This window comes from Manis pentadactyla, chromosome 14 (assembly GCF_030020395.1).
Source record: "Manis pentadactyla isolate mManPen7 chromosome 14, mManPen7.hap1, whole genome shotgun sequence".
Lineage (NCBI taxonomy): Eukaryota > Metazoa > Chordata > Mammalia > Pholidota > Manidae > Manis > Manis pentadactyla.
Genome location: NC_080032.1, coordinates 88,529,792 through 88,551,233, shown reverse-complemented (window position 1 = coordinate 88,551,233; position 21,442 = coordinate 88,529,792). Strand labels below are relative to the sequence as shown.

General features: G+C 44.8%; 2 protein-coding genes across 24 annotated transcripts in view; one reads left to right on the top strand and one right to left on the bottom strand.

Annotated features, from left to right (window-relative positions):
- Window positions 1-4,434, top strand: part of PRICKLE1 (prickle planar cell polarity protein 1) — a 92,587-nt gene extending 88,153 nt beyond the window's left edge. For all 5 annotated transcript variants that reach the window (XM_057491720.1, XM_057491722.1, XM_036889288.2 and 2 more), the window contains one exon: window positions 677-4,434. In XM_057491720.1, the coding sequence (XP_057347703.1) occupies window positions 677-1,527 (851 nt within the window). In that variant the 3' untranslated portion in view covers window positions 1,528-4,434. The remainder of the gene's footprint in view (window positions 1-676) is intronic.
- An 876-nt stretch (window positions 4,435-5,310) lies between these two features.
- Window positions 5,311-21,442, bottom strand: part of PPHLN1 (periphilin 1) — a 100,436-nt gene continuing 84,304 nt past the window's right edge. For 13 of the 19 annotated variants that reach the window (XM_036889303.2, XM_036889292.2, XM_036889305.2 and 10 more), the window contains 2 exons: window positions 11,978-12,092; window positions 9,747-11,651 (listed from right to left, as the gene is read on the bottom strand). In XM_036889303.2, the coding sequence (XP_036745198.1) occupies window positions 11,479-11,651; window positions 11,978-12,092 (288 nt within the window). In that variant the 3' untranslated portion in view covers window positions 9,747-11,478. Of the gene's footprint in view, window positions 6,156-7,126; window positions 7,242-8,276; window positions 8,612-9,746; window positions 12,093-21,442 lie in introns of those variants that run through there. The other 6 variants (XM_036889308.2, XM_036889309.2, XM_036889300.2 and 3 more) reach the window with 4 other exon arrangements.

Genomic DNA, 21,442 nt, shown 5'->3' with positions numbered 1-21,442 from the left:
TTTAAGGAAGGAGATTAATTTATTTTAAAAATTAATTTTGCAATGAGATTACTCTGGAAGTTATTCTGTGTCAAAGGGGAAGACTGGATGAAGGACTAGGTCGGGGTTGGCCAGCTTCTCCCAGAAAGGGCTGGATGGTACTTTCTGGACCACACGCTCTCACGGCGGCTTCTCTGGCACCGCACACAGCATACAGAGAACAGGCGGGAGGCGCCCCAGGGGGACCTTCAGCCACAACGGGCTGTGGGCGGGATGCGGCCCTGGCCACCACCGCCTGTAGGTATAAAATGCGGAAAACTAGGTGGACGAGGAGGACCGAGGCGGTCATGGGGTGCAAAGGGAGGGGCTGACCCCACAAAAGCTCACGTGAGGCGGCCTGCTCCTCGGCGGACCGAGGGGCGGAAGTGCCTGCAGGTCGTGTCCGCAGACCCTCGGGGGACTCGCGAAGAGCCCCCGGACCGCTGCCGCCGGGGTGATGCGCTGCGACCGCCGCTCAGGTTGTGCCCTCGTACCGGTAACAAAACGCCTGCGTCACCTCGGGTGTAAGTCAGATACTGGAATGTGGGAGAATCGTCTTTGAAGTGCTTCCTTTCAGTATTTACTGTAATAATTATTGTAATAATTGCAGAATATTAGGATGATTGAGCTTCACATCTTGGCTTGGCTTTTCTCCCAGGGGCTTCGGTGGATGGGGAGAGCAAGCCGAGACCGTCGCTGTATTCTCTGCAGGACTTCGAGGAAATGGAGGCAGAAGATTGTGAGAAAATGAGCAACATGGGGACTCTGAACTCCTCCATGCTGCACAGGAGCGCCGAGTCCTTGAAGAGCCTGGCTTCCGAGCTGTGCCCCGAGAAGGCGGTGCCTGCCGAGAAGCCGGCGCACCTGCCGGCGCTCAGGAGGTCCCGGTCGCAGTCCAGGCCCCAGCAGGTCAAGTTCTCCGACGACGTCATCGACTACGGAGGCTGCAGCCTCGAAGTCCGGCAGCCCCCGATGAGCGAGCGGACGCGGCGGCGCGCCCACCACCTCGAGGAGCGGGGACCCCGGTCGCCCCGCCACCGCCACCGCAGGAGCAGGAAGTCCCGCTCCGACAACGCCCTGGACCTGGCCGCGGAGAGGAGGGCCCCCCCCGGGGACAGGGGGCGCTTCTACCTGCCCGACAGCTACGAGACGTTCATACGGAGCAGGGGCGCCCGGGAGGCCGCCGCCTACGGCCGGGGCGCGGGCCTCTGCGGGCAGTACGCCCAGGCCTCGTCCGACTGCGCGCTGCGGAGCCCGGGGTGGCGCTTCCCGGGCCTGGGCGGCGACGACGACCCCTGGGGCTCGTCGTCCTCCTCGTCCTCCGACTCGGAGGAGGAGGGCTACTTCCTCGGCCAGCCGATCCCCCAGCCGCGGCCGCAGAGGCACGCCTACTGCCCGGACGGCCTCTCCGGCCCAGCTCCTGTGCTCCCCGCGCCCCAGTTCGGTCAGAGGACAACCAGATCCAAGAAGAAAAAGGGGCACAAGGGCAAAAACTGTATCATTTCCTAACCGAGGGGCTCTGGCGTCCTGTTTAGGCTTAGCCAGCAACCGTCTCAAGTCACCTCTTTTCGCTCCCATAGGAAAGTTGCTAAACTAGTTAAAAGCGCTTTGCCCGTGGGAAGGAGGCCCGGCTGCTGCCCGGCGCCAGGTCCCCCTCGGGACGGCGTGCTTCCTCCGGGCGGACGCGGCATCGCGTGCCTGGTGGTCCGTCGCGGTTTTACACGGCTGCCTTCGTCTCCAGATCGCAAGAGACTGTCGTGGGGAGAGGGGACGGGGGTTGATCTAAGACAGTGAACTAAAGCCGCCTTTGTAACACAAGAGTGCCGGCGTCCGTCCACGCCAGGTCGGCCCGGGTTCTGGTCGGTCTGTCTGCGACACGCACACAGTCACACTGACCCAGCGCAGCCCATCGCGTGGGGCCACCTCATCCCCTTCCCATCTTCATTAGCCAGGTAAACATTGTATTAGTTCCAGCTACAGACTGAAAAAACTTGCTATTTATAATGTAGTATTTCATAGACTAAGTGTATTCCTAATTTAATGGTGCAAATATCCATGTACATACTGTACAGTTCAGATTTTAAAGCTGATATTTTTATATCCCTGAATCGCAAGGTGTTACACTGCAGCGCTAGGTCTGTTGGGGAGCCAGGCACTGCACTGACGGAGGAAATGATCGCTTGTATTTAGTCAGCGTGTGTAAGTGTAGGTGGTCAGATTTATATTGCCTAGTGATGGAAGTTCAATTTTTTTTTTTTTCAATGTTAAAAAGGCTCCCTATGCATGGTGGGGCTATGTAAATACTCTTTAATCTGGCCCCAATGATCTTATGAGTGCTATTTATGGGTCAAGCAATGTAAACTGTATAAATGTAAAAACTAACCAACAACCCACACATACCCCTGGAATATATGGAAAAAACAAGTAGAAGCTGTTCGGGTGAATTTTTTCCCCCTGGCAACCCCCCAACACCCCCATTTTCAGCACGGTGGTGACTATCTCACAGGAAGAGTCCAAAACAACAAACATCTGCTTTTTGGGGCAGAGGACTTTGTAGATTTACTATCTGCAGAGAGGAGGTTCCTTTTCATCCCTTCTTTCCCACTAACTTGTTGGCCTTTAGCAGCAATTCTGAAAATAGAGCCTTCCGGTTATGTTGTTTTTCTTTTAAATCCTAAAATCAGAGGCTGCTCTGCCACTGACAACTTGAAGTCGACACCTCAGATTTGAACTCATGAGCTGATGTTCCAGTGTGTGCCCCTCTTGCACAGACCTTTCAGCCCTAAGGCCCTAGTGGTGTTTGGACCTTTAGGAAGGCATTTAATAAACGCTTACTAAACAGAAAACCTTTCTGAACACAAACCTCTGCAGACACCCCCAGATTCCCCCATGCCGGCCTTCTGTCCAGGTGTGATCGGCTCTGCTGCCCCTGCTCTCTCAGCAGATCACTTGCCCCTGAGTAGCTGGGGAGTAGGACTTGAGGTGCAGAGGCACAAAGCTGGCCACGTTCACCAGCTTGGGAAAAGCTAGTAGGCCCTGGCAGGGAGGGATGTGAACCCACAGGGAAGCAGAGGTCAACACCCCCACACCACCCCTGGATAGACTGGGTGTCATAAGTCTGGCTAGACATATGCCAGAGGTCAGAAAGCTCTTGACTTAGTAACTGTCATTTCCCTAGTCTGCTTCATTTACATACATACTGACAATGAAAAAGAAAGGCATGCATATGGGGGAAAAAATGCAAACAACAGAAGATAGGGGTCTCCTTGCCCCTCTTCATGCCCGGTCCCTCAGTTCTCTCTCCAGAAGTAACCACTATTAGCTACTTCTGGTGTGTCCTTCCGAGCATGTATCCCTTTTAAAATGGTAGCAAACTATACACACTATGCTGAGACTTACTTTTTTCCTGTGTATGTGGACATGCCATGTCAGATGTAAAACCGGTCTACCTCATCTGTTCAGTGACTGCCTAAGTCCACTTTTGGAACTCCCATCATCTCCTTCACCAGTTCCTTAATGATGGACTTGATGTCCTCTGAGATGCCTTATCCTGCCCTGGCCCACGTGCACGTAAATTCTGAGCAGCATGATTACTGGGACAAAGGTCGTGCGTGTAAATCTTTGATGGCAGCACCAGTTCTCCTCCAGGAACTCTGCTGGCTGATGGTCACACTGCTTGCCTCTCACACTCTCACCTATCAGCCGATTTCCCGACCTTTTCAGAACCCGTGCTATGGACAGTGGGCATCTGGGAAAGGACGGAGAACAGCCAGCAAGCAGGTAATGCTTCAAGCCTGGTCAATGTCCTCAGTAGCTTTCCCATCATTCCCAAATCCCAGAGATCAGTTCCATCGGCTTCCGGCAGCCACCACCTGTTTTCTCATCTCATGTAAGGGGTTACGTGGATTGCCAAAGGTTCAAGGAGATGCAGAAATTTTTATTCACCAATACTAATGTGAATAATCTCTAAAGCTTTTAAATCTTGGTCAGTTGCAAAAACAAATTCGACTATCTACAAGGAGGAAAGGGAAGTGACTACCTTGCATTGCAGTTCTCAAAGGATTAGGCAAGAAAATTAAGCATATAGTCACTAAATAGTGTTCACAGATTTAGTTAACAAGAGTGTACAGTCTCTGGTCAGTCACTAAACTCTGAAATTTGGTCCCAAGACAAACATCAAATGCTAAAACCCTGCCTCTAATCTCTACATGTGCGAAGCAGAACTTAAGAGGGGCATTTTCCTCACCTCAGATCAAAATGGGGAACATTGTGCTTAAAGCCCACAAAGGGATGCAGACAAAATAAATGTCGCAGAAGCCTTGTCAGCCCTCCTTGACTCACCGTGCGAACGCACTCACTGTTCCCGACCCTTTGCTTTCCAGTTCCCGAGTTAAATAAAAAGTACCCAAAGTGAAAGGAGATGCCATTTCTGTCTTACCCCCTCACCTTCGACTTGGGTTGTGGGCCTTTTTAAAGGGGCAGTGAAAGTGTTTGGGGGCCCGAGACTGTTAGATTCTCCTTGCACGCCCCTGGGTGGTGGGGCCCTGCTTCCGGAGTCCCTGGGGGCTTCAGCACAGGCACTGACCGGGTGAGCACACCTGGCTTACTGGGTCTGCTTTCCTAATGGACGCTTGGCCACCGCCATGGAAAAGAACCAGTGTCACTAGCCCTTCAGATTTTTCAGGAAAAAACTAGGAACTTGAACTTTGGCAAAATCCTCCAGCTTTTAAATACCAGCAACTCTTCAAATGTCTCTGAAATACTTTGAATAAAATGAGCTTGCCATCAGCAAGTCTCCAAGCACATGGGATACATACTCAGGAGCTGGAAGCTGAGTCCCCTGTCCCTTGGCGTGTCCAGGGGAGGCCCAGCTGATCACCGTTTACAGAAACACATGTGGCCTCTTCTGTATGCACAAAGAAGAATGACCAGGATAAAAAATTCCACTAAAAGCCTCATTATCAGTTCAATGCTGGTAACACAATTATGATAAAAATCCTTTTTAATTAGTCAAATGAGAAAAGCTGCTAATTGCCTGTGTAGATGCTCTGGCTATTTTTTTGGAACTATCAAAAACCAGAGGGCACTCTCCTGTACGTCCTGTGGATTCCTGGGGAAACTGGGCCAAGGAGAAATGAGCAGCAGCAACTGAGCTCTGCACCTCTGAGCTCCTGTTTGCCAAGGGGACACAGTCGTCAACTTCAGCAGCGGAATGGAGTTTATGGGTGGCTTTCACAAACCGGTTTGGGAAGGAAATGAGGAGAAAAGACATTGAATCTATACAGACTTGGCCACAGGATTAGAGCCGATTTACTCTCTTTGAACAGACCTGGCGAGGGGGTCAAGTATCCTGATTTTAGGGATTCATTTTAGCCTTAACTCTTCTTTTTGCAGAGGAAATTTCACATTCCAACTGCTCTGTGCACCCAAGGTACTATGCAACTTTGGAAGTGGATTTTAGTCCATTCCCTGGAAGCACTGGATTCCAGACAACAAACAGTACTATTAATAATGTGAAACCAGTTCTTTTCAATGCTGACACTTGTTTTAGTGTCTTTAGATAAATGAACGAAGCACTGACATCAGGAAGGACGACGACTCGTCTAACATAAACCCACCGCAGAGCTGACCGTGCAGAGCACACCGGCCCCGGGGTTCCTCCTCCTCCAGGCAGGCGAGGCGCCTGGCCGTTTTCCCTCTGTGAGTGAGGGCGCCAGGCCGGCTCCGAGGCTCCCCTGCAGCGTGAGTGTTCTGGAGGCCGAGCTGAATTCATCCGGCCAGTCCACAGCAAAGCCTCCCTGCCCAGCACCAAGTGTCTCCCTTTTCTGGCTCTCAAGGATTCCTGAGAGGACCGTCCCTCCACGAGGGAGCTGGGGACTCTGAGGGGGGCTGGGCTCCGCTCCTGCACGGGACTGAAGGGGCACAGGGCTGTCCGCACCATGAGGAGAAGCCCGAGAGTGGTCCTTCCTGCCGGTGCATGCACGTCGGGTGGGCTTGTCTTCCGCACGGAGTACTCAGAGGGCACGATACTTTCCTCCCTTAGGTTATTTCTCTGGAGTCATCGTGAGGATAGGAATTTTTTTCAGAGAGCTGGCAGCAATTATAGTCTTGAATCTCTGAGCATGTTGTAAGCAAAGCTGAAAAGGTGTTAAAACTATGTTTAATTAATCTTGGTTCCTAGAATAGGAGAACTGAATTACCAGGTTCATTCCACTTAAATGGCCCTTCTCAGATTCCACCACGGGTCCAGCCAACAGCCAAAGAGCTGAGTCCCAGGCTGCACTGTGACCGCGGGGCGGTAACCCTTCAAGCCACCTGCCCCTTAACAACTACCCTATGAACCTCAAAGGTGTTTCCTAAAATCACGCCGAAACAGAAGCCATAGGAGATAACAGACGTGTCTGAGGATAAAGAAAAAAAACAGGAAAAGTCTACTGAACTAGGATTTGAATTTTCTCAAAAGCTTTTTGTAAGTTATTTTATACATTACCCATTATAATTACATCATGCATCACCTGCAGCTACTGAGTGCTGGGGTAGGGATCTGAACACAGTTCTAGACAATGACCAAACGTTTCCCCCTCTTCCAAGGACGTTGGGTTTACAAATGAAAGACTTGGGTGAAACTTGGGCTCTGCCACTTCCAGATTGGCCTTAGCCAAGCTATAACCTCTCCTGCTCTCGGCTGTAGAAAAGAACAAAATCCTTGTCAGCTTATGACATGTGAGAGTGAATCAGAAAACACTGGGACGGCAGCTCTAGTCTTGTTGAGATAGTGAAATAACTGAAAAACAGTGGCCCTGAGCAGCTCATGAAGCAGTGTACCAACCCTGACAAACAGTAAGCTACACCCAGCGTAGAACGAGATCCCTCTACAGAAGCAGAATGCCAGGTCTAAGAAAATGGGCGATTCCTGCCACAGCAGGGCTAGTCCTGCACCCCTACAGACCCACTCAGGACGGCAGCCGTGCTGTGGACACTGTGGTTCTGCAGAGGCCCAGCTGCCCCAGGGGACCAGGGGGTACTGAGCGCTCCGTCCTCCGCTGGACCCTGGGTGCAGCAGGCTGCCCTGTGCTGTGAAGAAAACACGATTCTCACCAAGGCTCACCTCGGCATGGAGTAAGCCCCAGCGTTCCTAGAACGCCACCCACTGTGATGTCGCTGGACTGTGGTCGTGGCACCCCACCGGGCAGGACCCATGGCTGGCCAACGTTCAGTCCTGTCTAGGGAAGGAAGACGAAAAGCTTGAGCACAGAACTGATGCCTCAGCCTGGTAAGGCTCCCCAACCCCGGCCCCTCCCTCCCGTCTCAGCCACACCCACTGCCCCACCCACCCGGGGCGAAGCTCCTCCCCATCCCCACCAGGCAGGCGCAGGGCGTGGGCAGAGAAGGGCTTCTGGGTTCTGGTGCCAGGGCAGCCAGCGGGCTGTGCTGGGCCTCCTGGAAGGTGTCACAGACACTTGGCCTCTCTCAGCGTTTGGTCCTCAAGGAGGAACTTCCCAGCTCGGAGGACACAGGACGGCACACTGTCTGCTGGTCACTGGGGCCTCTCCCTTCCCCTGGGCAGCTGGCCAAGCTCTCTCTGCAAACCCTCGATGCCCTCAAGCACAGCAGGGGCTCCACCAAGAAGCCTGAGAGTTGGGGGTGCCAGCAGGCGCTCCCCCAAACAGGGCCCTGAGCCAGAAGGGGCCTTCCCTGGAAGGTGCCAACCTGAAGGCCCTGTGGCCAGTCGCCAGGGCAGCGCTGTCCCCTCCCTTCTGCATCTCATGAATTCCAGCACCGTGACAGCCCCCGAGAAGCCCAGGCAGGGGGCGAATGCCTCGGGCCTCCTCTTGCGGCAACAACGGTCTGTACGTGTTGTGGCTGTTTTCAATCCACATGTTCTCAAATGTTTATATTTCAGCAAATCTCTACCCTCTCTCTCTCACACACACATGGAAAAAGCTTTGTACAATTTTAGTGTAACAGTCCAGCATTAGAAGACCATTAGTCTGTGAGAGCAGAAATAAAAAAAAACGTGCTACAGAACCAGGCTATCTCTACCACTATACAAATGTGCACAAGGCTTAACGATATTGTCATTAAGTGGCATCCTAAATACAACTTGAAACTATCTCAGTGGCCTGGCAAAGTCTCGTACAGAGCTGATCCCTGTCACCCCAAGGCCAGGTATTGCCATGGCAGTGGCGTAGGTACAGTCCGCCGAGGGCCAGGATCAGTGAGGTTAACTCTCAAACAGCATTTGTATTAATTTAAGCAAAAGGTGAGCTGCCAACAAAAAAAACAGTAATGTGGCCTAACGTGGCATTGATCCCTCTCCCACGGAGGTTCAGTCCTCCGTGCGCAAGCAGGGGCCCGGGCTCCCTCCACCTGGTGGCCCTGCACCACAGGAAGGCTGCCTGCTGTGGCCACGGACGGGCAGCCATGAAAGAGCATGGCGGAGGCACGTCATCGTCCTAAGGGTCACCGCCTGGAAGCAGCACTGCTTCCACTAAAATTCCACAGGAGAGCAATCAGTCCCTTGGTCACCCCTAATGGCAAGGGGAACACAGTACTGAAATTGGGCCATCAGTGGTTCCATTCCGACTCCGCTCTTGGAGGAAGGGGAAGACAGGCTCTGCTCGCCGCCTTACCTACTGTCCCCGCTGCCCATTTTCCTTTGTCAGCGGGCCAGGTGAGATCAGGCCTCCCCAGAGACTGCAGGGAGGAGGCCATAGCCGTACCAGCCTCGCCCACAAACTGCAGTCTGGTCAGCAGCACAGCGCCCCCAATGCTACAGGCGCCAGCTCAGGCAGGGGTGCAGCAGCTGTAACGCCACCTGGGTGGCTGGCTGCCCAGGACACAACGCTGTCACCACGGCAATTCAGGGGCGACCACAATGCCATCCCACAGTTGTTGCCACAGACGTGTGGGCACCCTCCTGGGACCCTAGGGCCCCTGCAGGAGACTGAGAAGCAGCTGAAATCACTGAGCCACGCCCTGGCGGTGGGACAGAGGCCCTCCTTACTGGAAGGCGGCCTCCCCTTCCGCAAGAGGCTCTGGGTCTGTCAGCTGGCCCAGGGCTGGGGAGTGGCTATGGGGCTGTGAGAGGCAACATTTTTGGCAAGAATGAATACAAAGGCAATACTTTCAAATCTCTTAAGTAGGAGAGGAAGAACAGAGCTACAAGCACGCAAATTCTTTCACATTCTGCTCTCAACCTACCTTTTCCTGCCTTTGTCCCCAGTCACCTTCCCCAGCCAGCCTCAGTCACACGGGCCTCTACACTTCCTTATGCCACTTCCCTCTCCCTGGACTTCTAACACTTCCCGTCTCTGTCTGAACTTCTGTCTGAACAAGTCCTATTCCTCCCAAGACCCACAGGTCAAATGTCACTTCTGAAGTGCCAACAGGCATGAACGAACACCCATAACACCCCAAACCTGTGCTGGAACTGTGGCCACAGAGAGAGCAGGGTTCCTGCCCCCAGAGGCTAAAGACAGAGGGTTTTAATCCTAAGATTCTTGGAAATTCAACATTTATATTTACACAGTCACTGAGCACTAACTTCCCTGGTATCAAGACTCCCTGCATCACCAAAGCTAACTGTTCCTCAATTCCCCAATTTCCTCCGCCCTGCGAAGCAGATCAACTGAACACTAAGGCGTCATCTTGCAGTGGACAGTAATAAACATCTACATTTGGGCAACACATGTTTACCTGTTAAAGAGAAAAAGAAGACAATCTAATTATTTAAACCTGTTTGCTTTATTTTGCACTTTTAAAATTCACAAAAAAGTTCACAACATCTGCTCTGCCCCGTTGATCATCAAGTCATTTATAAGACAATGAAATTTTTATCACATCAGTTGGGCATACTCAAAAACAATGGATTATCTACGAACAGTTTATTTAATCAAGAACATTTTGCAAAATACACGCTCTGATACACATCTGAATTTATCCTAAATTTAGACTCTAAAAAACTTTAAGAAAAAAAAACAAAACTGAACAGATTTAACACAGACAAGCGTATCAGAATAATGCTGATGGCAAGCTATCAGCAACTTTAAATGCTGAATGTAATTTGGGGGAAGGGAAAAAGAAGAAATTATCTGTTTAAATGCATCTGTGAGTAAAACTTCTCTCGTTTAATGAATTTCAACAAGTGAATAACAACTCCTTGGCCTGTTCAAGTTTTAGGTTTGAACTTGACACACACTGACTAAAGGAAGTGAACCCTGAAATTAGAATGTTTAACGAGGAGAAAAACATGGGGGCAGTGGAGAAACAACATCGGTACTTTCTTAATCTTTCTGAAGTTGATAACAAATAAAATTGCTGTTCATAATTAGGGAAGAATACCAGAGATGAGACCTGGGCTTAGTTGTAGCTTATGTAAAACATCTAAATGGCGAAAAAAAGAAAAATTCAAGGTCTCATCTGGGGATTTAAGAAAATAATTCTTGTTTTCAATTAGTTTTTACATTTGTAGAATGGCAAAATACATATTTCAAGGTTCCCATTATAGGATCTGCTATAATCGCTTCTACTGCTATTTCCATTTTTAATATAATTTTTACCTACTCTGCAGCAGGTAGAGTAGCTCCTTAGATATCATCAGTAGAGGATACTAAAAATAATGCCAGGATTCAAGTGAGAAGGGAGTGGAAATGGAATGATTATGAAATTGGGTAGTAATAACAAACAAGATTTTGAAGTTTTCCTAACTAATGCCACAAAATTACTCATGCTGGCTAAATGCCACTGGCCGCTGGAAGTGAGCGGCACACCCTGCCCGCCCCGGGAGACCTCTGGCTGAGCCGGGGTGCGGGGCCCCTTCTGGGGCTCTTCACAGACGCCGTCTGGCGGAGGGAGCTGTGCTGCTTGCCGCCCACTCCGCCTGGTCTCCCTCAAGGACACTCTTGAAGGACTCGGCACCCCCGGAAAGGGCAGCAGGACAGAGAAGTGCCGGATGGCAGAGACCGAGACAGGCGTATCTGTGAATGGTTTAATCCTGGATATGCTGTCAACCGCCTTCTTTTCTGAGATGGGGGATACGGGCCTATAGAAAAAACGAAACTGCCCCGCTGCCTCACATTCCGCAGTTTTCTTTTTCAATTAGAATTAACAAAATCTCGACTTTAAAACAGCCTTCCTCCTTCATCTCAAATCGTACTCTTACTCTCACATACATACTGTTTGAGACTCACAGACCAGGGAGAGTGGTCAGGAGCTTCAGGATTATTTTAATAGAAGACATTGAGTTTCTTTACTTGAAAAACAGGATTTTATTAGGAAGTGTCTTTTAGAGATTTAAGTGCTCTATTTTATCACAATGATAATTACTCTCAAAGCAAATATTCTTTAAGGTACCAAAGCAGTCCATTTATTTGGAGAGTGAACTTAAACTATTAAAAGGTACAAAGTGTAAGATAAGCCACAAGTCAGTAAAACCGTGACTCAGAATTCTGGCAACTTTCACACGGCGCCTCTGATGGTGAGAAGAGAAAGGCTGTACATGGTAAAGTGGAAGATCTCCAACCTACAAAAGACACGAGTGCGACCAAACGATCGCGTACAATGGACGACTACAGAAGTGAGGACGGAAGGCTGTTGTCCAGAACTGTTTTTTTCAAAGCTCGAAAAATTAACTGACCAATCATTTTAGGAGGGAAAAATAAAGATAAGTATGGGTTAGGAGGCTCTACATGTAGATTAAAAAAGAAATTTCTAATTAAAATCTTTTAGACTATTTTAAATGTTTATTTCATATTGGAAATATGGTCAACTATCATAAAGTTTTTCTCTTTGTCACAAAAACTCCATATATTAAGGATTTTCACAATCCAGGAAAGGAAAAAAACCTAGAAACATTTTTTTGCCTGAGCAAGTAATTTCTAAAAAGGCTCTCCAAAATCTGGACTGGAGGTGTCATACTCAGCAATGAAATGTTTGAGTTCTTCAACACACCGCTCACCTATTTCATGTAAATTCTGTCTCAATGCAAACTGTATAGACTTCTCTAATGAAGGATCTTTCTCAATCAGCATTTTCACGACCATCCCGAAAGTTTCACAGTCTTGTCGGTAAACCTAGAAAGGTGAAAGACATGGTGGTTAGCTCAGGGCGGAATCGTGAGCCGAATGCTGAGCTGATTCATTGGCAGAATGACGATACTAAAGTCTGAGAGAGACACGGTCACACAACAGACCCCTTCGGCCCTGGGCAGTCGTGACTACCCAAGGCCATTCAAGCCTCTAATCTCCGAGATTTGCTGACAGCTTGAGTGAGTGGAAAGACACTGACAGACCGCATCACTGACCGCCGCTGTCAGCTGCGGCAGCCCGCCAGAAGGACAGCAGTGCAGGCGGCTAGGTGAGGCGCACCGCGGCTGTAGGCATTTACGCACAGGAAGAAAAAAGATTACGAGGCTTTAACTTCAGATAATGTGTTTGATTCATCACCACATGACAAACTCAAAATTGTTTAGCATACAACAAACAACAAGGCCTATTTGAAAAAAACTCTTCAAGTTGTAAATATTTAACCATAGTTAAAGTCACTGAGGCAGAGTTACGATCAAAACAGTACGTTACACACACCCATATGTACATATAAATGCACACATATATACATACATGCATGTGTCTACCTCAATGTGTATATTTTACTTCAGTATGTATATATAATATTTATTAGTGGCAGTTAGATGGTATTGCCTGTCTAAAAACTGCTAGCTGTTTTTCCACACCAAATGTCATTTCCTTAATTTGTAGTCACAAAATGTAGTTCAGATTTCTAAGCTATTTTCATGGTCTGTAATTTATCTATTTAAAGAAAAGTTAAAGTTAAGTCTCCATGGAAATTAAGTGAAATACAAATCATCTGATTTAAAAGAAGTTACATTAATTTAAATTTTTCTAAGTAAAACAACAATCAACATACATGCTTATTCTCTGAAAAAGGATTTTGTCCATCTTGAAAAACTTTAGGAAGAAGTGATTTGAGACACTGCTTGGATTATGACAGTTTTTATTCCTCAAATGATCATTGCTAATTGTTGTGGTAGTTGTTTGCTATATTTTTTAAATGTCTTAAACTTAAAAAACAATGTGCCACTCACACGATATTCCATAGGATGTCAAGGCAACAGAGCACCTTCCCCCGCGTAACCCACACGCAGGATGGAAGCCAGTGCGTCCCCATGGGGGGTCAGGGCCACAGGGCACAGAGCCTCAGCGGGGGAAGCCCTCCCCAAACCAGCAGGCCCACACCGTGCAGCACTCACACCGGCCACAGGCCTCCACCGACCACTTGGTGGGTGGCCTAAATTTTATAGGCTTTTTTATAACAGATGTGCTAGATGAAGATAATGTTACACTGTAAATTAACCTACAAATTCTTTAATGTAAATTCTGATTTTACCTAAACTGTTGCTCTTCATTTTGCATGTTTACAGAACATAAATGTGCTACAGATTTACATATCAAAAGTAAAATTACATTAAAATGTGTTAATACATTTATTTAAATTGTAAACTACTGTCACTCAGGAGACAAGATTGTATAAGCACGTAAAGGTTGTTTTATTTTTTGTTAAGTCCTTTTTAAATTATTCAATGAATCAGAGAAGTTTCTGTACTTTCATTGACACTAACAGCCAGGACATCTCTACCACAGGGTAAAATTTTTAAAAAGACTGTTTAAAATGCCCTAATTGGGCATCAGACAGGAAATAGTTTTTTGTTAAAGGAAGAACCTCACCCTCCAACATTTTATAAATAAAATTCATGACTGTCAGAAGCCCATTTCCGCAATCTGCCCCACAGTGACACGCCCGAATGGGAAGGGCACGGCTATCGGGGTGGGGGGCTTTGTTTGCTTATGGCCCCTGCCTGGAAAGGCTGCACCAATCTGCAAATCTGGTATCTCCAGGCCACACAGAAAGATCTTTTTTGTTGTTGCTTTTCCCCCTGATTAGACTCATCAAAATGAGAAACAGGTTAAAGTACGGGTGGGGTCCACATAAACTGCAAGACATGTAGTTAATTTTGCTAGCAAAAGAAAAACACGACCCAAATGTGGTTTCACACAGTCCTTTGTTAAGGTAGCCGGTGTTACCAGTCATGTTCTCACAAAGCCCTTGTGGGAATAAAGGGATATGATAAAGTCAAAACTACCAAAGCTTCTCACTATTAATCATGCTGTCCAGTGGCTGGAAGAAGCCCATCTGGCACAGGAAACTTCCCAATGGCAAGTTTGTTCTATGTAAAATTGCTTGTAAGGACATAAACTCCCCACCCAAGTCCTCACCTCTGTTCCCACAAAAAGAGAAAACAAAAATTTAGGTAATGTAAATTACTAGAATTTTCATTTCAGACAAGCCATCTTTAGCACATGCACTCAAGTTCTGTAAAGGCAGTTTGGTAGAATGGTAGAGATTAAAGAGCTCTGCTATCTAACATAACAGTCACTAGCCACAGGAGGCTTCTTAAATTTAGACATATATGCTTATACTTCTCTTAATATTTGACTTATAATTATATTAATATTAGGAGGTAACTGGTTAATTGCAAGTCAGACTTGCACGCAGCCTTTAAAAATCACATGATCTTGTCAACAGATGCAGGACAAATGAGGACAAATGTCAGCAAATGTAAAAGAACAGAAATCATAAAAGCATGTTCTCAGACAAAAATGGAATTAAATTAGAAATCAACAGCTAGAAAATCCCAGTATCTGGAGATTAAACAACAAATTTCTAAAAACATATGGATCAAGGAAAAAGTCTCAAGAGAAACTAAGTATTTTGAACTAAATGAAAGTAACACATCAAAATGTGTGAGCTAGAGCAAAGGCAGTGCTTAGAAATTCATAGCATTAAATGCATATGTTAGAAAAGAGAAAGGTATAAAATTTAAAATACAACTAGAAAAAGAAGAGCAGATTAAAACCAAAAAGAAAAAAGATTAGAACAGAAATCTATGAAATTGAAAACAAGAAATGAGAAAACTGAAGAAAACTAAAAGCTGATTCTGTGACAAGATCAATCAAAAGCATAAATCTCTAGCCAGGCTAATCAAGAAAAAAAGTGAAGACACAAATTATTAATATAAAAATTGAAATGGGGGTGACCACTATTGATCTCATAAACACTGAAGGGACATTAAAGGAATATTATAATTAACTCTATGCCCATTAATTTGATAACTTAGATGAGCTAGACCAATCCCTTCAAAAACACAGTCTATCAAAACTCAAAACAAGGAGAAACAGATAATCTGAAAAGGCCCACATCAATGAAAGAAACTGTATCAATAATGTATAGCCTTCCAAAACATAAAGCACTCACTAATCCCAGATGGTTTCATTGGTGAGTTCTACCAAACATTTAAGCTAGAAATGATATGAATTTTCTACGATTTCTTCTAGTAAACAGAAGGAAAGGGAACATTTCTTGACTCATAAGGTTAGCATAATGCTCTTACCAAAACCAAAAATACTACAAGGAGGGAAAATTACAGACCAGTATCTCTCACGAACACAGATGCAAGAAAAAAACAAAAAACCAAAAAACCAAACTCAACCAAACATTAGCAAATCCAGCAACAAACAAAAAGAATTATGCCATAACCAAGGGGGATTTATCCAGGTATGCAAGGCCAGTTCAACATTTAAAAATAATCAATGCAATCCATACCATCAATAGGCTAGAAAAGAAAAATCACATGATCTTATCAACAGATGCAGAAAAAGCATTTGACAAAATTCGACACCAGTTCATGACAGAAACTCTTGGCAAACTCGGAATACAGGGGAACTTCCCTAGCTTGATAAAGGGTATCTACAAAAACCCTACAGCTAACATCATGGTGGAAAAGAAAATGCTTTCCTCCTAAGATAGGGAACAAGACAAGGATGTTCCCTTTCACTACTGCTATTCAACACTATACTGGGAGTCCTAGTTAATATGGATAGACAAGAAAAAGAAATAAAAGATATACCAATTAGGAAAGGAGAAATAAAACTGTATTCACTGATGACATGATTGTAGAAAATTTCCAAACTGACCAAAACAAAAAACCAAAAAAGTCCCCTCTACTGGAACTGGAGCCATCATTTTGGTGGCTGCTCTGTGTCTAACGCTTTGTCATCCCTTTAAATGAAACCTGAAACTTGGACTATTTTTCTATAGGGCTTCAGGGATGCCACTAAAATAAAATTAGGAAAAATAAATAGGTCAGATCATGCATCCCACGCCCATGCTGGGAAAAGCACTACATCCTTCACCTCCTTGTGCTGTGCTGGGCGGTCAAAGAGCATTGTGTGCCTGAAATGGGGCATCTTCCATGGATTCTGCGGGGGAGGCGGGATTGTGAGCTTCTCTGCCAGGTGATTCAGTGAGCCAGGTACACGCACGCTGTCAGCTCACTTCTTTCCTCACATCATTCCGTGTTATAAAGTTGACTTTAGGGGAAATCACTTTTCCTACTATGAAATTTCTCCACATCTCACAGTGAAATGTATGTCATGGCGTGCTGCTGAGCTTTCTCTTTGCCTCTGTTTTCTGTGACATTAAACAGTTTAAATATTTTGTATGTACTACAATTTAGAAAACTTTCATTTTTGTTGACGGTATCAAGGCATTGTGAACTTTCAGCTCAAGACAGAAACGTCCTTGCAAATGCAACAGTTTAGAGAGCCTTTTAAATGGACGCCACTCTCTTTCTGGTGAAGGTGGTGGGAGTGGGGGCTGTATGGGGTCACTGGACACCCCCAGGGTGGGTGCCAGTAAGAGCAGGAACCCAAGCGGGGCTCGCCGTAGCTCCAGCCCTAGGCCGCAGGCCGCCGCTGCGCTTCTCCTGGCTCTTCCTTCCCACCCATCCCGAGAAGGGCTTCTGGCAGCTGTATTTATATTAGAGGCCAATTGAAAAAAAGAAGGCAGAATTTAAGGAATTTGGGTGATGAAGATGAATCACAGGGTTCACTAGATTATGAATCAGGTTTATGGTGATGTTGAGAAGGAATACAGGAAAAGTGGATGGTAAATAGGGAAGCAAGGGAAAAAGAAGAGAAATTAAGAAGGAAGAGAAACTGCCTGATGGCTTAAAAACTCCAGGCCCCACACCTAGTTTCTGCCCTGTGCCCCATGAGAAATCCCAGGAAACTTGTAATACTTACCCTTAACTTGCTAACGGTAGTTTGAGTGGGTTTTACAAAGTGTAACTGAAAGGAACTTTCTCCAGATATGTAGCAAAACAGCCAGCCACAATAGGATATGGCTCCCCAGGCTGGGGTGGCCCCCTGGGGGCAGTGAAGTACACCTGGGCAGTCATGCACACCTGCCCTGCAGCCCATGCGCCCGACAGCAGTGCTTTAGCAACTGGCACACACACCGAGGTGAGGGTATAGATCTATGCAACTGCAAAGCCATCAAAGGCACTTTACACTTTATCCAACATAAAAATCAGCTATACTTTTCCACGGTGGAAGTTAAACAATTACGACTTGGAGTTTCCACTGAAAATACAGTTTTTTTTTTACTCCTACTGGAAAAAAAGTAAAAAGCCATTTATATCTGTTTTAGCTCATCATGTGGAAATCGAAGAAACAGAGTGTTACTGGTCTACTTACTCTTACTTCTACCGGAAGAGGCTTTCCAATTGGGTGACTATAACACCACTGTGAACACCCCTAAGAGGTGCTCTTTCTTTCCAGAAGAGAAGAATCATTCATAACTAACACAAATAGCACAGATTCATTTTAATGTCATGTTAATAGTACCAGATATATTAAAAGTAGGCTAAAATTAATATTAAAAATAATTCATTATTTTACTTTTATCTATGAAGGCATATATGTACAGTGGGAAAAGTCCATAAATCCCATTACGTATGAATGGAAACTAACATTTTCCAGGACTATCTGCAGTTATTTCTAGTCTATACTTGTCACAGCAAAATTTGTATAGAGTAATCGGTATATGATTTAAAATTAATATTGATCTGTCCACCTGCCATTACAAATAAAACTGCTAATGACTTCTCAAATGATACCAAAGTTCCTCCCAAGGATCAGAGACATCACCACACTGTGCACACGGCACAGGCTCAGCTGGGACCACGGTGCTGCCACGGCTGCATCAGCCAAACCGCTTCATCCATTTATGCTCCAGCTTAGCACCAGGTGTTCATCACTAGTACAGGGTCAGTAAAATAGATCCTGTTCTCAAAAAGCCTTTTTGAAGGTAGAATTTCGCTACAGCCGAGGATGTGAAGCAAGAATCAATCAAGTGAAATTTTCTAACAACGTTTGCAGATAATTTTGGGTGAGCTGATATTACTGAATACAGCTAAATATTTCTATTTATTTGAAATTATGAGGGCAAAAGTGATAGTACTGTAATTATGAAATTCTTCTGGAATCCTGAAGGTCAACTTACCCTTACCATATATATTTTCCCTATGTAGTATGTTAAACTGATTTTTTTTAATGTGAGTTAATTTTAAAGTCTATGGTTTTAAATTATGAAAATTTTTTGTTGGCAGAATCAATAAGACTGGAATGACTGGTATATTTTAGGTAAGAATAACAAGGAAAAGATAAACGACATCTTTGTTTGGATTAGCAGCACTGAACACTGAATTGGTTTGGATAAAATAAGGGTCAAAGGCCGGCCACCTTACTGTAAGAGCCAAAAGAAACAGCCAACTGTGGCTTCCCCTCTGACCTGACTCCATGAGGGGTCAACGTATGTGCACATGGATACAACAAAGACGGAAATTTTTCATATAAACACATCCTGGAAAAATGCATTGGACCGTTCACCTCATACATATTTTCAGCAACCTATGTCAATAAAAAGCATAAATATCAAAATGTAGACTCTGAGAGTTCAGTGTACCCTGTGTTAGAGTACTTAAGAGTCCAGAATTGGTACTTATGGTTAGGACTTATTTCCTGAGTAAACACTAAATCATTTGTCAAAATTAACTGCTAAATTATTCTACTCCTAAAAGGGACTGTTTATGAGTTTTCAGTGGTACCATAGTGCTAAATCCAACTCTTTTGTACACCTTCTTATTTCTACTCCAGTCACAAACCTAGCACGGCCCTACCCAACATATTCCTGTTATGACATAATAGCCTTCTTTCTAATTGTTTTCTTCTGTCTTTTTTTCTTAGTTTTCCTACTCACACAAGGCCATCATCCTAAAGATGGAAAAACTTTTCTCAGAACACTGCTGCTCAGGCTCCTAAGATCTAACCCAACTAAATTCTTCAATACAATCTTAGCTATTAAAATCTCATCACTGAGGTTCCTCAAAAAACTAAAAATAGAAATACCATTTGACTCAGGAATTCCACTCCTAGGAATTTACCCTAAGAATGCAGCAGCCCAGTTTCAAAAAGACATATGCACCCCTATGTTTATCACAGCACTACTTACAATAGCCAAGATACGGAAGCAACCTAAGTGTCCATCAGTAGATGAATGGATAAAGAAGATGTGGTACATGTACACAATGGAATAATACTCAGCCATAAGAAGAAAACAAATCCTACCATTTGCAACAACATGGATGGAGCTAGAGAGTATTATGCTCAGTGAAATAAGCCAGGCAGAGAAGGACAAGTACCAAATGATTTCACTCATATGTGGCGTATAAGAACAAAGCAAAAACTGAAGGAACAAAACAGCAGTAGATTGAGAACCCAAGAAAGGACTAACAGTTAACAAAGGGAAAGGGACAGGGGAGGGTGGGTGGGAAGGGATGGAGAAGGGGAATAAGGGGCATTACGATTAGCACACATAACATGGGAGGTGGGGTACAGGGAGGGTAGTACAGCATAGGCAAGTAGTGACTCTACAGCATCTTACTACGCTGATGGACGGTGACTGTAATGGGGTATGTGGTGGGGACTTGATAATGGGGGGAATCTAGTAAACATAATGTTGCTCATGTAATTGTATATTAATGATACCAAAACAAAAATTTTTTTTAAATGGTTAAGATGAAAATTTTTATATATATATATAAAAAAAAGGAAAAAAAATCTCATCGCCTAGCACAACAGCACCATACATTTGTCACTATTCTGGCTCTTATACGCTCTCTGCAATCCTATGGCTGCTTTTCTACTTTGGTTTCTCCAAAATTTCACTCAAGACATCTTTCACAGTTGTTCCAGATCAATTTTTCCAAGGTACTCTAAACACTGAAGAACTCTCTGTTCTTTCTGTCCATCCTAACTCCTCCGTTATGCTGAGGGTAAATACAATTTCTCTTGCTTCTTTTGTAACTGTCTCCCATTAAGTATAAGGCTGGAGACAAAATGGGTCTTTTTTCTTTTCTTTCTCCCTTCCCGTCCCCCCACCACCCTCTTCCCTTCCCTTCTCTCTTTCTGATTAATTTAAAAGTTTAAAATCATATGTTCTGGCCTTGGCCCAAACTTTAATTAGATGCTTTGGTCATCCTGTCCAGTTGATCATATTTGCAAATTCTTTGCGGTTAGTAAATAAATCTATTCACAGAGGTTCTCAATAAATATTGTTCCTTGATCAAATAAAGATCTTAGTTAAATTTCTGACTGATCTGGTGCCACGACATAGGCCAAGTATAACCAACAAATGTTCTGGAACCAAGTAGGGAAGAAAGTTTACATTACAAAGTCATTCAAAATAGTAAAAGCCTGAAACTCAGTACCTTGCAAGGTATTATAATTTTATTACTCCTAAATATAAAGAGTCACCTCACCTTCTAAAATGTTTAAAATGTCAAGGTCAGGAGTCAGAATTGCTTTTGACAAGACCTCCTCATACAAAGTTATACACACAATCTTGCTGACTGACTGCTTAGCAAAATGTTTTCTCAGATTGTGTAAAGTGATCTTCAATCCAATAATCAGACCACATTTTGGTTAAAATCCACAATTCCTGTTGAATGGATTCACAACATTCTGTTATTTTGTGAGTATCAAATCTTTTAAGCAGAGTGAAGATAGGATTGGTTTAAACTTTTTTCCTAAAAGACAATCATATTGTAGAAAGAGAATAAAATTCAATCAGAAATACCCTGCTTCCCTGTATAATTGTACAGTTCTCACTACCAAAAGGGAACACCAAAGTTGTTTTCTAAAAAGACTATTATACAAAGAGACAAATTGCAAAATGCCTAAAAACATATTTATATTGTCTTTTGAAAAAGACTAAAAAAACCAAAACACACAACCCCAAACCAAATGTCCAGAAATGTTACCATTCAGTATGATACTATTTAAGAAGTCAAAAGGATTGTACACTACCTAGATAAAGAAATAATTACAATGTAAACATATCATTAATAAAACAAAAGAAAAATTTCCAGTCCTGCCTCTGTCTCTATTGTGTAGGTGTGACAGGAAAGCTCTGAAATATTTCTTCAAACACTGAATCATCTCCA